The 17,060-nt window shown below is 37.2% G+C and overlaps 1 protein-coding gene across 1 annotated transcript; it reads right to left on the bottom strand.

Moving 5' to 3' along the window:
- Positions 1-12,352: 12,352 nt before the first annotated feature.
- On the bottom strand, positions 12,353-17,048 carry LOC108668571. Its single transcript, XM_018155811.1, has 5 exons — positions 17,013-17,048; positions 16,076-16,157; positions 14,140-14,226; positions 13,780-13,929; positions 12,353-13,475 (listed from the first exon to the last, which is right to left on the bottom strand). The coding sequence occupies exons 2-5, from the start codon at positions 16,136-16,138 to the stop codon at positions 13,359-13,361; spliced, it is 417 nt and encodes a 138-aa protein (XP_018011300.1). The 5' UTR covers positions 16,139-16,157; positions 17,013-17,048; the 3' UTR covers positions 12,353-13,358.
- Positions 17,049-17,060: the final 12 nt, after the last annotated feature.

Below are 17,060 nucleotides of genomic sequence, written 5' to 3'. Positions count from 1 at the left end.
TTTTCTCACAACGTCTGATGGTATCCCATAAGCACGTCACAATAGATAAACTACATTCTTCAACGGATGTTCTTGTCAAGAAATTGTTAATTATAGTTATTCATTATATATCAAATGAGCATTTTATATGCATGTCTCTCCAAAAAGGATCGCTAAGTACATACATGTATATGTATAAACGTTGAAATTCAATCCTAATTTTTGTTTACGATATGACCTTCTATATAGTCTCACATCGTTTCGTACGATGCTTTTGATATAATTATAAAAAAAATAGTAACACACTGATTATGCAAAATAAGAAACAGATGAAAAACTAAAATGAACATCAGAGGTTATCATAAAAAAATAATTATAATGGAGGAAAGTTGTATGGTGCTTGAACTATTGTAATGTGTGACTAATATGCGAAATGGATAAAAGGAATAAAATAACATAAGCTATACGTTGATTGAACTAAATTCACGATTCATGGATCCCAAAGACATTAGGCATTACATTCGAGTAACATCGTCACGTAACGCGTGAGGTCAAGACGACACAAAGGCCCAGCACATTGCTGTGCTTAATAGCAATTCATATATGGACCCAGAAACACACTAGACATTCGTCTTAAGTAGGAAAGAAGATCTTGAAGTGTCACCAAGGCCGAACATATATTGCTTTGCTTAATAGCAGTTCAAANCACCATTACTTGGACGTCGCCTCGTGACATCGCAAACACAACAATTCCCTAACACCGTATAAACTCGAGCCTGGCGTAATGAGCGCCATTGCTGTTATGCGTGGATACCACTTCAGTTGTTTACGCTGCGTCACTCTGCCACGCACAAAACTCAATTACAGAACTCAGCCTTTAACTGGCCATGGAACAATGACGTGTTGCTATACTGAAGCTTTGACAACCCCCCACCCTAGTCCCCCTGTCACCTAAAAGAAGAATGGAGAACAAAGCGATGGTTTTCAGGGACCAAGATATATATATTACAAGCCCATGCTACATGCTTGCCTGAATTATAGCGGCGTTATATTTTACTTGATACACTAGGTTCAATTAAGGGACTCAATAGTTCTTATAATCCATATGTAAGTTGAGAGACAAATTCTAAGTATTTAGACAGTTTTTATTTTCGATTGTTGAAATAATGATGGAAAATGATGACGTCCGATTACTCGAGTTTGCTCGACTACGTTCATGAACAAATTTATCTGAATGTTTAACCACTAAATCATAAATGGTCAAACTAAGAAATATGCACATAAAATATAAGTAGGGCAAAAGTAAAACGGACCAGGAAGAAATCCTGATTTGTGATGTAAGTGCTTACAACCGGAGGAAATCTTCCTAAACCATTAAATAATAACGTTAGAATGTCATTATTTATTAAGTCCTTGTGGAAGTTTATGAAGGTTCGTGTGTGTGTGTTTTTGAAGCCTGCATGGCTCCGGAAATATAGGGCCATTCGTACTCGTGGGTCATTTCCATGAGACTTACCGCCCCGTGATATTTGAAGTGAATATTTTTTAACGAGGGAATTGTAGGACATTGAAAATAGAGAGGAAAGTTAGATTTGAAATCTAAAATGTTATTTTAACTCTGGTATGAGTAAATGTTATAAAAATAAAAGGTTAAAGATTTCTTTACATTTCAGAACAGATTTTAAATACCTAGAGGGTTTGAACAAGTCTCTATTTAACTACAGAACCTATATAAGCATCAAAATTATTAACTCTATCGCCTGACACGAGTAACAGGATCAATATTGTCACACAAGCATACCCAAAAACCGCGTCCCAACGAGCGCAAAATGACTTGCACTGATGGTTTTTACCGCCACATACAACTTTAAAATGTTCTCTGTTGCGTATATAGGAACGTCCCCATGCAGAGGCTGCTACACTCAATATAGTTTACGTATAGTTTATATTGAAAGTTCAGTTCCCGGAGAGTGACATACGGCATAATAGAGGGTTAACTGGATTCTAGACATTGGAGTTCGGAAAACCGGATTCGGGATGACGAGATTTGGAATACCGAGATTAACAAATTGCAAGGATTATCGATATACCGCGCATTTGTAGGCTAACCTGCTACTTTGATATAAATTCTGCGACTCTTTTGTGTTTCATAGACGAATGAAAATGAATGCAAATATTCAAAACAAAAAACTGGTATTTTACTCGTAGAAAAATATCCATGCTGAACGCACAGTGCGAAAATAAAGTACAATTAATCGTGGTCTCCATTTGTGCGTAATTAATTTATTCTTGAAATTGTTGAAAATTTTATCGTCTGGATGCAGTTTTATTTTCAAAATACTCAATGTTGGCTGTGATTGGTATCTACAATACACCATTCTTCAGGCTTGTTCCATTTTGTATAAAATTTGAATTTAGAATTTGAGTAATAGCATATAAAATTTCAAAAATCGAATAATGTTCAGACATTTCGTCATGGCAAAGTTGATGGAGTAAACAATTTTATTGATGGCGCTTCTTACTTGGGTACAATCTAAATCGCAAGTTTCCCCGTAAAATATTCCTAAATCAGTTCCAGAAAAAATTTGGGGAATTCAAGGTAATTAAAGCCTGGATTACTGGACGAGTTCAACAGATTTTCCGGGGAAGATGCAGATTGATTAAACTCCATAGTCAGATGTTTGGTCGTTCTGCTTCTCAGTGCGTCTAAATAAAACAGTGAACCGAAATCATAACAACGATTAATGGCTGATTGAAAAAAGGATCAACTCGACCGGCACGGAGAACTGCATTGCTCTCACGGAGATTGCACAAAGTTTATTCCTCGTAGTAAAGCTAGAATAATTCGGAAAAAGACTAAAGGTTGGTGAAATAGTCTATGATTAATGGCAGGACGTGTTTATATGGGCATCGTTGCGTGGCTTGGAAGTGAAACTTGACGACAAGCCTTCAGTGCGTTTTCTTTTCTCGAAAAAAATTGTTCCGCCTGTATCGGAATGGCCTTTAAAAATGGGAAGTTTCAACGGGCAAGCGAAGGACATTCTACAAAATTTTGAGAAAATTATGGTTTCTCCAACAGGGAAATAAGAAGCGTCATCTTTTGAAACTCGTTAAATTCGTTCTTATTCTCATATTTCTAGGGATGCTTTACCAACGATGGTGCGTGGATCACGCCATATAACTGCAGTGCCCTCGGCCTGCAGCGCCTACGTTCAGTGCAGTTCACTTATACTCCTAAAGCTGCCACTTTACACCCTGGCTTTAACGTCATCCTTTTAGCCGTGAAACCTCGTCGCCGTACCGCTGAGAAAAAATAAAAAAATAAAGAGCATGGGAAGAAGATCCTCTAAGTGGTTAGTCACGAGGGACCAAAAATTACGAAGTTTGGGTGCTCGCGATTGAAGAAAAAAAAGTTAAATTTTGTTATGATTTGTAAGGCGAAGTTGACTGTTCTACGTCCAACGAAGAACTACCGTCTAACGGATCTACGAAAGTTGAACTAAAATGGACTTACGGAAGCCAAACTATAAAAATTGGGAATAATAGCGAAATATTCCGGCAGAATTATCGAGGTTATCCAGAATGCACCGATCAGATATACATACGTCGCAGATATTCCTCAGTAATTCATAAAACTGCAACATCGTGGAGTTAAATTGCGGAAATTTGCTGGTAGCTTATTTAATTTCCGGCTTAACTAGAATACTTCTTACGTCCTGAGCTTCTAGGACAAGGGCAGAACTTAAGAACATTTGAGGAGATCGCTTCTATATCGTCCATAGGTATACATACATTACACGACGGTGCCCCGACACAACACGGACCACTTACTAACCTGTAACCTCAGCGATCTTGAAACTGGTCAGGATGAACCGATTGCGAGCGAATGGTTCGATGCTGAGAGGAACATGGTTCCTGAATATGATTCTTATTCATCATTATAGTGACGAACGTGACGAGCTTCAGAGTGAGACGAAGTATGGCGGAGGGTCTCTATATATACGGCTGTGTCATAACAACCAAAGCAATTAAATTTATCCATTCTGTATTCGCAGTTTACGAAGCGAGTTTCACCGCTGATTTGAAACATCTATCACAGAGAAATCAAATTACGGTTAATTCACAAGCAAGAAAGACGTTATTAACAGAGCTAAATTTACATAAAAACGTGAGCATTTTTATTGACACCGTTTTGGCTACGCGGCACTTGCTCCTCATTAGCGTATTGATGACCATCTCCATAACGATAGCCGTGACAACCCTCGCCGTTGTTTTCTTGGCGACGCACAAGCTCACGAAACCGTTCGTTTTCCCTCCGTTGAAGCGAATTTTGCAGCATTATTGGCCGGTATTAATTGAAATAGACCGGCTGAGAACGGCTTACTAGAAGCAACGAAAAAAACTTATCATGAAGCGGAAGAAGAGAATGAAGCGCAGGAACAGAGTGATTCGCAGAAATATTCGCAAGAAACGTGGAGGCTTAATATAGGTAATACCCCATCAATGGAACTACAGCTTTCGCCGCTACAAACGCCGTTCTTTTACTAGTTCTCTACTATTGTGATTATTAATGGAAATAGCTTGCATGGTATATAATGTATTATTTTCTATTACGGTTAAAAAGGTCGAGGAAGAATGTTCAATTTATTTGTTCAAATCGTTAATTCTCTGAAAAATGCAAGCTTTGTACATATATTAATAAAGCAATGAAGAAACATTCACAAAATTTTTAATATTATAGTTTAACCATAACCATAAAAACATTGGCTGAAAAAAAATCCAGAGCTTAATTAAAGCAAAGCTACATACGAACAGAAACTGATTATTGGATGGAGTTTTATTATCAGGATATATGTAGCGATGAATTATAATGTAATTATAATGTAGCGATGAATTATAATTATAACGTAATTATATCTCCTCACTTATAACCTCCCGATCGCACTTGACCGATACGAGTAATTGACTATAGTCAATGAACTCGAAGGCTTCGTAAAAACTTCGATACATTTTGAGCATTAACTTGGCTTGATTTCCAGATTCGCTTATATTTTTCCATGGCAGTATTAACAATCTTTCGGGAAGCTTATATACAAATAAACGGAACGAGGCCATCGTTATATAGACCCATTTAACTCGTGTAAAATAGTCTGTGTTTGTGACGAATCGCGAATAGGTTTTAAGCAACCATGGCATGACTATAAAACTTAGGCTTGCACTTCATGTTGTGCATGTTTGGCCGTCTTCTACATATTTATGGTTGAAATCGGCTAATTTAGAGGCTTTATAATTTCACGATAGATTTAATAATACTATCAATTATATTTGCAAAATCAAAAAATTTATTTAAAATTTATCCTTTCTGCTAGAACATAAAGCCATCATCGCTAACTCTGAAAGGTTGATTAAATTGTAAATTAAATTAGCAGTTATTCATGCCAGAGTTCGTCGGTGCATCGACGAACGGAATTTTTGGATTCACATCAGAATAAGGAAAGTTTGAATGGAGTAAATAATCAGAACCATCTGTCTCATAAAATTTCATTAGGAAGCTAAGCGCGGATAGTAGGATTCTCGGCAACCATGATCTCTATTAAACTCTTCTTTTATAGTTCATCAGGGTCCTTAATTCCAGCATTGGTTTTCAATAGTTCCCTCTAGACATCTGACATTGAAGCAACGTTGAATTAAACATTTGATTGAATCAACGATGTGTTAAACGTTTGGTTGAATCAACGATGAGCTAAACGTTTGTTTGAATCAATATCGAATCAAACGTTTGCTTGAACCAGCGTTGAATTAAACGTTTGGTTGAATCAACGTTGAATTAATCGTTTGGTTGAATCAATATTGAATTAAACAATTGGCTTAATTAATGTTGAATATTACGTTTGTTTTAATTGATGTTGAATTAAACTTTTGGTTGAGTCAATGTGAAATTAAACGTTTAGCTTAATCAATGTTGAATTAAACGTTTGGCTTAATCAATGTTGGCTATTAAAAGTTTGGCTTAATCAATATTGAGTTTAACGTTTGGTTGAATCAACGTTAATTTAACGTCGTTTCAGCATCAGTTGCCTGGTGGGAATTAAGGTATAAGTTGTCGCATGTACCGCACACTCCAAGTGAGTAATTAGTAAGCATGGAACTGAAAAGCATCGCCTCGCCTATAAATAAAGCAGTTGTGAGACCCCGACATCAAGGAAACATCAGGTCGTGTCAGACACTCTGCATGGGAACAACTTCGCGAGTTACGATAAGCCCTCGCAATTCAGCACTATAATTCAGAGGAAATGTTGAAGAAATAACTCTGACTATAACATTCATTAAGCGAGGCTGCCATTTTTGAAGCAGCACTTGAAGCCAAATAATCGCGCTTTTATCACAATAAATTCGTGCACATGGCACTAATTTTCACCTATTATTCATGGGGTAAACAGTATATATGATAGATGAATGAATAACAATTCTTTAACTGTCAGGTGATAATTTAAGTGTATTTCATGGGGTAATTATGGCTGTAACGCCTGGCGCTGGGATCTCTCATATGTTGTGAGCGACAGGAACGTTCCTGCCGAGCTTACGAATGGCGACGTTCATGCATGCCATTCGTAGGACGTCGCAAGTTAGTGCAGTCAAACCGAGACGTTTTTCAGAGCATGGCTTAATTCAGGGCGATCGCCTATATAGGCTGGCATACAAGCAATAATTTTGATATGGCTTTAATGCTCTATATAAGCTGCTGAACTTCATTTTTCCTCCATGTAGCGTAGCGGAAACCATTAAAGATTTAAAATTAATAATTTTACTCCCTATTTTCGAGTGTGGTGCAGGTCGTACTATATAATAACTCATGGCAGGGAGATCGGGTTTCAATTCACGTGTGCATGCATCATTTAATTGGGTCTACGTTCACGAGTTTTATAATCTCACATTGAAAATAAATGGCGTGACAGGTTCCTATTGTACGAAAATAGCCGAGTTCAAGTATATGAAGTCAAACTCTTCAATTATTTTGCGATTAACTGCTTATATCACAATATATAGTGCAATTTGAAAGTATAATATTATTCATAAAAAGTTTCATTATTTCTTCTAATTACCGAGAGTCTAGCGTCAGGATATTCCTGAAATACATTCAAGAACCTAATTACCGTCAAAATGTGCTAGAACTTCATTCCAACGATTAATGTATTGATGTGAAAAATGTCTATTAACAAAAGTTCAGATTCAGGGAAAATCATTTGAACGGTTACAAAATGAAATCATGTGACGGAATCAAGACGAAACGCTTATCTTAATTTCAGGCCAGTAAATCTGCTGAGATGCTGCTGGCAACACGTGATGCTGCTGGCAACACGTGATGCTGCTGGCAACACGTGATGCTGCTGGCAACACGAGATGCTGCTGGCAACACGTGATGCTGCTGGCAACACGAGATGCTGCTGGCAACACGAGATGCTGCTGGCAACACGAGATGCTGCTGGCAACACGTGATGCTGGCAACACGTCTCGGAAAAACTTCCATATTTATCAACCGATCTTTCTGAAATTTCACACACATACGTATATGGTAAAATAAAAAACAATTTGCTTGTTTGATTTTTTGAAAAGATGAAAGAAAACGTGAAATTAATAGAAAACTGTAGAAAAGAGGATACTTTAAAATTTTTATAACTTCTGCAAATCATATGCTACAACATCGAGAACATTTCATTCGATTCGTAACAAAATTATCTTGCGGCTCTAGAACCCCGATTTTCGATTTTTCTCATCGTTTTTCTTTTATGCACGTTTTTCCATTTCGCCACATTTTTCCCTGCCCCACCCCCGCTCCGCCCCCCATATATAAGTCAAACCATGTACAAATAAAAAAATAGCTCCTAGAGTCGCTAGGTATGGTCTTTACAAACCGAATGATATGTCTTTCTATGCTGTAGCTTAAATACTGTAGGAGTAATAACACTTTTAGACTGAAAAAATGAAAATTCAAATTTTTCAGGAAACCCAAAAACTGAAAAGGTCGCGTGCCAAAATCAACCAATTGTCAGGTACTAAAATCAACCTAGTGAACGAACAAACGCACGCACAGACATGCCGATGACACCATCAGATGTGCCAAATTTGAAACATTAAATTCATGTGGTTAACAAAAACGGCAGCGATCAGTACATACATCCAGGTTCTATGTACAGTAATGTCATGGACCCTTTTTGAAATACTGTAATTTTGTTTCATGCAGTCGAATGTGTGAATTTTCATTAAGAATTACTCCTGAAAACTGGGTCTGCATGGGATTAATTGCATTTGATAGAAGAACCGAAATGTCAGGATGAAATACATTAACAATAAAAATTCTGTAATTTAGTTCATTTGATAGAATCAAGCAATATTTAGGGACAGTTGCAAATGTGTACACATGCATGTATCGAAAGTACAAAACATGAATTTTTAAGATCATATTATGAAAATCCATGCTCCGTTCAAAACAACGAGCTAAACGAGGTGCAAGTAAGTACACCTAATGTAGAGTTGAAGCGATTAATTGTTTCATGCAACGTCTAAAATAAATTTAGGAGCACTCTTATTTATGTACCTATTTTGTTAAGATATAAACGCTACTATTCTCTGAAAATAATCACTAACTTGGTCAATTGCCTCTATCAAAAATATTTAAATGAAACTTTGATTCCTTTGGATATCATTCCGCCAAGTTATTACCAAAATGATGTTATAAGAATTAATTATCGATTAATTGAAGCGTGTTCTCAGTATCGCAATCTAACGAATTATGTTAAGGTTGATTCCACGTCACGATAAGTATGTTATGGTGATTATCAATCGTCACGATAAGTAATCATGACCGTACATCCATTTTTTTCTGGTAAAATCGTGAAAAACGTGCGCGTATTTTTGTTTAACCCGTGCGACAACTGTAGTAATATTTTAACCTTTTTCAAACAATTTTTTTCGAGTGAACAATACGTTGCAAAATTAATTGGAACAGTATTCCAAAAATTCTTGACAATTTGACAAATTACAACAAATTATACACCTGGTATCCTCAATTGCAAATAAATTTTGAACAGTAATACCCTTCAAAAGTAACCATAAAACACCATTTAGCCTCGAATTTATTTTATGCACCGAATATTTTCGAGAATTATGGGTCATCTCGTCAAAAAGAAAATGCTTTGTAAGCACAGGAAATAGCAGCTGTGCGGTTGTGCATGTTTGTGCAGATGGCCCAGCGAACATGCAAGTGCGTGTTAAAATGTCTGTTGTTTTTTTAGGTGCTGAAAAGCTTCAGTAGAAATTAGTAACTGCTTTAGTTCAAGAGGGCGATGCCTTTACGTCTCTTTCTTACCTTTACTTTTCGGATAAGGGCTTCCTTACTCTGCAAGTGTGTGTTCCATATATTTTATTAATTATATTTATGTTTTTATTGAATTGACATGGCTGGTGGAAAAATTCCCTTAGACCATCAAATTTCATGGAAATTTTTGTTAGGGTAATTTTTATGGGGAATTTTTACTTAAGAATTTTAATTTTTGGAAATCAGGATTTGTCGTGCGAGTAGCGGATCCGAGAAAAGTGCTCGCTATCACTATTTTGCTCGCTTTCTAGGAGTCGTGGTAAACCGCCCCCTCCCCTACAAAAACACTAACAAAAAAAAAAAAAAACAGGAGTCTCCAAAAAAAAACAATAATCTTAGAACGGGTTTTCTGTCCATTATATTTTCCTTGATACCTTTTCCTTTGTTAAAGAAAAGGATTTTTAAAACATTTTATTGGTGAAGAAGTCAATGCTCGTTTTAAAAGTAACGTTAGTTTTCAGAAATAGACAGATTTATAATAAAGTAATCACAGTTGAAATATCATTATAATTACTCCTAAGTTTGCCTATTGGAATAGTGTCCTCTTCCGATCACGCACATTCACGTTCTTTGCAGTCCGGTTAAATTTTTGTTTGAACTTGATGATTTTGTAAATGTGATCAAAAAAATCAACTTGCGATAAATAAATTAAAATAATGCAAATTTCAGGATTGACTTCACTTCGATATCTTTAAATTGAGAATACGAAGTCACGAAATAATTGGACACTTCGGGTCTGTTGAATAAATAAGCGAATGGAACTGTGATGAGCGTAGTCATGCTACCAGCAGTATGGCTATATCTTTCGCGGATTTCGAGAACAGTTTTAACGGCAAGAAAAGAAATAATCTTCTAGAATTACGCGGCCACAAATTTCGCAAACGATGAAAAGCCTCCAGTCATCTCAGGAGTTCATTATGAACCGCAGTAACAGGTCGAGGAGATGGGCATCTGCCACGCGCCCCAGTGAAATCGAGGCTCGGGCTCACATGTCGCCCCAGCAGATGGTGGAGTCTCAGCAGCTGCCCAAGCAGTCTTCATATCCGCATCCGCCCCAAGATGCAGAAACCGAGGTGCAGTTAAGGCGGGGATAGGATAAGCCAAACTCTTTGGACACAAACCTTCGAGGACGTTCCCGTCACCCTGCGATGAACTCAATCAAGTCGGTCGACCGCACTTTGCGAATTATCGATGCAGAAATCGATAAATCTTTGAGAACTGCTATCGACGCTACACGTAGAGGATTGGAGCTGAACGAAAAGCGAAAAACGATCAAAGGTTATGAAAAAGAGCTTAAGAAAGAACGTTCGTTAACTGTTGACGACCGAAACCCATACCAGATTCTGCCAAATTCTTTGGACACAAACCTTCGAGGACGTTCCCGTCACCCTGCGATGAACTCAAGCAAGTCCATCGATAACAGTTTGAGAATTATCGATGCAGAAATCGATAAATCTTTGAAAATTGCTCTCGACGCTACACGTAGAGGATTGGAGCTGAACGAAAGGCGAAAAACGATCAAAGGTTATGAAAAAGAGCTCAAGAACGAACGTTCGTTAACTGTTGACGACCGAAACCCATACCAGATTCTGCCTCGCTCTGAGAGACAAGATCTTCACGGAGATGTGCAGCAACAATGGATGTAGTCGATGGAGAAGGTTCTCATGAAGCTCAACAACCACCTGGAGGCGATCCCCCCAGGGATCGAGCTAAGGTCTGCGACAGATTTGGTGACAGACATTTCCACCTACGTGAAGAATTAAAATGACCAAAATGATGCGTAATAAAATTATGGAACTTCTTTCGATTAGTACGGACAGCCTAGTCTCATGATGAGCCCTAATATCGGTGCATAGAGTCCTGCCCAAGGTTCCCGAAGCCCTCAAGAATGGTCAATGCAAATGGAACGCATGCACAACGATATGAAGCAATCATTTGGTGGAGCTAGTCGTTAGCAAGCCGTGAGATAGGCGTAGCCAATGCTCATGTAGAAGGGCGCTGAACAACTCGAGGAGATGAGAACTGATCCAAGCTACCGAAGAAAGGGCTACTGATGAACGATCTCTTAGTGAAGATTCCGCTGTGAAAAAAGATTGATTTAAATATATATTGAATATTAGTTTTTAGATCATAATTGATTTTTTTATTATCCGCCTTGTTTAATTCTAAAAATATTACGAATCCGAAGTTACGCAAACCTTGCTAATACTTACCATTGTAAATGATATATTGAAATAGTTATTGAGAAAGCCAGCAAGAAGATTATCGATAATCCTCACTCACTAGTATTCATATATATAAATAGATTTTGTGCAAGTTTGATCGAAGCTCAGAGCATGATATTAATGGTATTTTATCCAATATAAAATTCCTGAGCATTCCAATAGTTAAATTTCAAGTGCTGCAAACCATTGCGAACATCAGGAGACTATTTTCTAATAACCAACACGATTTTTATTTTTGAAGGGAAAGAAATAACTGAAGGGGAAGTGACGCAGTAATTTCTTAATTTCGTTTATGGTTTAACAAATTCTCAATAAAAGTATTTCTAGCATTTGCCGCGGCTCGGATAAAGATCCTAAGCAATCGTTTGATGACCGCTTACCGAGCGCTCGTCTTAGTTCATGGAATTTTTTGTCATTAATTATAACTTTTGTCATTTAATTCAAACGCTCATGTACGCATCATAAATACATACTTCGGATATTTTTATTGTAGTGCGATCATTTAATCCGAAAAGAAATAAATTTCTCAAAACGGTGTTTTTGCAAATTTTAAAAATAAGCAGGCCCCCGAATCGTATTTTAAGCGGACGAAATAAATTTTATTTGGTTTAGCTAAACGCTAAAAAAAGTTTCCAATGTCATTTTACTGCATTGATTGCATTTATGAAATTCAAGCTATTCAGTTCAGAAAATAACTTGAGAATTAATTTGTTTCAGAAGGAAAATTTACATTGTTAATTTACGAATTCGTCTCGTGAGCTTCATTCCGCTCAATATTTAACGTTGAAGTTAAATTAAGGTTAATATGCTGTTGCAATTTCTCTGTGATAGAGTTTGAAGTGCTGAAAAATACGCAAACCTAGCAAAACATTTAACATTGTTTTTGATCTTATTTACAGTGTAATTAATTATTTTATAACACACATAACCTTTCTAAAAAGGAATAAAAGGAGATTAAAACGGTCATTGCATGCAGTGTCTGTTTTGACTTGAATAAGTATTTTAGACCACGAGAAATCTAGGTCAATATTCATTCGGGACGCCCAATCGCATATTAATTCGATATACATTAAAATTTTGATGTTTCATTTACAATAACATGTTGTTGTGTGTGGTCTGAGTTGATTCAATTGTTATACGCGATGACGCCCGCTCGCATAAAATCGATCGCTAAATTGATCAAATGAGACCATGCACATTTAATGTCGCACAGTCTAATTGCTTTAGGATACTTTCCCAGGATGTAAAATTTCTTGATGTGGAATCACGAAGCATTGCAAAGTAGGGAAAGTGGGGCTGGAACGTAAATTCGATTCCTATTCTTTTTCTAAGAAATATTCAATATTAGTTCAAATTTAAAATTTTAGCATCCTTCTTCCATGGTAATGTGTCTCAAGTTGAGTTTGAACGACGAGTGATTCTCTTATAATGTGATTTTCAAAATGAGCAACGGGACTCTGGAAAACGCGTTCTATATGCTGCTACTCGGCCCGTATAAAAAACATACGTTCATTTTTCGATTTGATGCATCCAGAGCACTGGCTTCGCCGCCACTGGCCGATCGTTTAACAATTGCTTGACAAATAAGTATTATAGATGTGATATACAGTATATAGGACCTCAATTTAATTCCATGATCATCAACTTGTCAAACTGCTTCACAGCTAGAGCGGAGTTTTTCTGTCTGTGCGCTAACTCGAAATTTTGAAGCCGCTATTGGATTAAGAGTGTGTTCGAGTTCAGTTAGTTCTGTGAACCCTTTACTGAAGATACGTGTTTTACTCCTGGGCGCCGGTATGTTCTTGAATGTCCATCTTGCAGTGATGAATTGCCAGCTCGCACAGGAAAAACAGCGTCGACACCAAGCAACCGCCCAGAAGCACAATGAAAGCGCCCTGTACGAACATGTAAGCTTAGCTCCTAAATAAAAATACACATCAATTATTTGTCCATTTACTTGTATACTTTTATTTTACATATTCCGAAGTAACGAAATCAAACAGTGATTATTCAGGTAGAATAATGTTCGAACCTTGCTGTGCAAATGTTACATTGCACTTTATCAAAATAAAATTGTTCACTTTGTTTAAAAATGCGTTAAAAACAATTTATGCAACATTTTCAGAGACAGTTTTAGAAAATAACAGCATTGAATGCAGATATTAGGTGTTCGCGACTTGGCTAAGCGCCTCAACATACCTGCAAGTGCCCGAGATTGAGAGTAACTTGATTGGAAGTATCCTCAGAAATTTTAGCAGATCGTTGAGGCGCATCACGTCGGCGCAAATACCTTTGAGTGTCCACTAGAAAACGGTCGAGAATACCGCTTGATTGCATTCGTAAAATTGCCTGAAAAAAAAAACAGTTTATCTGAACGCATGAATGCAATAAGTTGTCATTAATAACAGCGACACATATCTGTTTCAAATCGCGTAATTTTGTTCAAAATTTACTAAGTTCATTTACATAGACGCTAGATATGCGAATTCAATTTTATCCACCCGCCATAAATTCTCACGAATCCTGTGATTACCAATGCTAGGCCACAACATAACTCACGCGATCTATGTTGTCCTTGAGAGGCGAGTTGAGTTTTAGAAGCGCCCCAACGCTGTTGGTGTAAGGACACTCCTCCATTAGACGCACCTGCATCAAGAAAAGTAATATATATTTTGTAAACAGAGGCTCCCTATCATAATTTAAGCGCTTGCCAGTTTCGGGCTGGATGTACTCGCATAAAGAGTTGCTTGACGCCCACGCTCCGTTCCAGTTTAACGAACAAAACGAATGAGAACTTAATTAATGAATGAAAATTTTTTTGGGGCCTATTGCGAGCCTGATACCTTCCACAGCGTGTAAGGCTGATTCTGAAAAGTAAGTATATAATTGATTTTGACTGATTGATTTTTATTCACGATTCAATTCGAAAGAAAAAAAGAAAAACATTTATAAAATAATAGAGACATCCAAGTGAATGCCCATAAACAGATAAGCTTCGCAAGCAACAGAGGTGATTTAAAACTCTATTCCAATGATAAGGCAAAGAAATTGCCAGCTTCCTGCCAGGAAGAGACAGGCATTGGAATAAATATACTACATAAATGCAGCGTGCCACAATTTGCCGAGTTTTGGGATCATCTGAGTAAGGATTATCTAAGTCGCTTAATATTGAAGCAGGTGATTTTTTCAACTAGGAAATATTTAAGCCTTGCGGTAATACTTTGTCTATTTTTAGTGTTGGAAAAGTAAGGACATTTAAAATTGTTCGAGACGAAGCCGCTCATGACAAGATCCTATTTTGTGCAAATTGCCCTGTCGCATATACATTTCTTTCTGAATGCTTAATATTCTATTAATATTAACAAATTGGTAGCCTTCAGTATTTTGCATGACGGTAGAACGATTAAGATACACGGTTTGAAAAAGCGTTGGAGAAGAAATGCATGAGATAAAGATTCTATAGCCTGTCTCTGACCCATATTTAATTAGGATTGAAGGCCAAAATAGCAAGATTAAGGGTTAGCTCAACGATAAATGACGTTAGCTCAACGTTAAAATGTTGTAGATAGTGATTTGCAAGTTGGTTGGTTGCATTTAAAATTACGTTGGAAATTGAGGTTATTTCCATTAATAGTCAAGTTTGTTTAATTTTGTTGGTTCGACGTTGAATCTTAGTTATAATCATGACAACGTGCATTTTGCCGAATTTTTCAGTTCGGTTGCAAAACATGTCAGAGAATCTTGTTCTGATATAATTGTGTTTAATTTTATTATCTTTCGATTAATGCTCACATTACAGTGTTTATCCAATTTGTATTGATGGCGAATTTTGACAGTTTTGTCCGGTGTCAATCAGGCGTCTCATTCTATTCATTATAATTGAAACGTTATATTCACTGGACGTGGTGGAGATTGATGGAAAAGTACTTTACCTCTGTCAGCATGGACAACATCACGTGACAGATCGCGCGATTGAGTCCTTAGTAGTGGGCGAAAGCCGTGATCCTATAAAAGGGCTGGGAACCTTATTTAAGGCCCCCCCAGAAGCTAACAAGTACGCCGCAATGTAACTCGTGTTTGAAGCTACTCCGACCTAACGGTCGACGTCTTAGCCTTATACCACTAATATAAGACTCATGTATTATATACCACCCCGTATTAAGATAAGTTCTCTAGACGGATGGTGTCGTACTTATTCCTCACATACTTAGTCAACGAATCCCCGTCCTCAGGTTCAGGTAGAAATATATAATCAGTCATGTGGCTCTTAATATTGCCGCCTGACAGTTTCCTGAGTTGTGAAAAATCTATCCATCGTGATATCGGGAATGAAGGATAAACCTTCTAGAACTGAAATGAATTGATACAACCGCTCGATTATTATTTACGGTCTCATAACGACCTTCCTGTCACTGACTAAAACTCGATTTCATAATGACTTTAATATTTGGAATTCGGGTATTGTAAAAAATTAACTTTTCGTGCAATGGCTCACCTGGTTTTCAGGCAATGAATCCATGAGAGCTCGTAAAGTTTTCGAGACTGCGAAAATCGTCATCTTGCCTTCCACAACCTCACTGCAGGCAAATAAGCCAATAATAAGTTTCCTCAAAGCATTAACTCGACCTTATATAAGACACTGTAAACAAATATTGTATTTATCTGTGTGAAAGTACTGGGAACCACACGATAAAAGAAATAATTACCATATGCACTCTATTAGTTATTAATCCTCATGAAATTCGATTCAACTGATCGGTTGAGCTTGTTCCTACTCAACACATTGCGAAATTCAGTGAAAGATGCTGTGGCTTATAAATTTATGCATTCGCAATGAGCATGCGTTTAGGCCTAAAGTAATACGGAAGCACCTTAAAACTAGTTGTCCTGCATAATGAAACAGGGAACAACGCCGAATTCATTTAATTACCATATTCAGAATTCGCCGGAGAGGTAAAAAATATTTTGAAATATCCAAATGGAGTCATTGAGCAAGCCAACAATGATGTATGTATTTGGCGAGGGAGCAAGCATGAGGCTCAGTGTGGAATCGATGAAGTACCAGAAAAGTACGCACGTCTATTAGGGCAAACGCGATTAAAATGTCTACTCGGCCGCCAGTGAAATGTAGTGAAGTCAGTTCATTTCTAATAAATGCCTGTGACGCGATTATTCTTGGTAGTATTTCTTCAGACATTCAAAACTAATATCAACTGATTATCACCAGCATTACAAATTCACTAATCTGGAGATGAAAACAGTCACTAACATGTAAGAGAGTGCACCAATGAACTCACATGCAATCATTAATCCGCGTCAAATTCTTTACAACCTGAGTGAAATCTCCACCTGAAATTACCGCTCATAATAATAATCACATTACCCGTCATTGTTATACGAATGAAGCAGCAATCTATTGATAATTTTCTCACCTGAGGTGTGAGGGGAAATCGTCGAGACTAACATAACGTGGAACAAGC

The sequence above is a fragment of the Hyalella azteca genome, unplaced genomic scaffold (genome assembly GCF_000764305.2).
Source record: "Hyalella azteca isolate HAZT.00-mixed unplaced genomic scaffold, Hazt_2.0.2 contig10619, whole genome shotgun sequence".
NCBI classification, from domain to species: domain Eukaryota; kingdom Metazoa; phylum Arthropoda; class Malacostraca; order Amphipoda; family Hyalellidae; genus Hyalella; species Hyalella azteca.
The sequence above is the reverse complement of the archived record's forward strand: the minus strand, read 5'-3'. Positions and strand labels throughout refer to the sequence as shown.

Bases quoted from the DNA above. Each gene is read 5' to 3' on its own strand.
- LOC108668571 (XM_018155811.1), bottom strand. From the start codon at position 16,138: ATGACGATTTTCGCAGTCTCGAAAACTTTACGAGCTCTCATGGATTCA. The intron at 13,930-14,139 runs GTGAGTTATGTT...TTTTTTTTTCAG, and splicing joins TCAAGGACAACATAGATCGC to GCAATTTTACGAATGCAATC. The intron at 13,476-13,779 runs GTATGTTGAGGC...ATGTTCGTACAG, and splicing joins TCAATCTCGGGCACTTGCAG to GGCGCTTTCATTGTGCTTCT.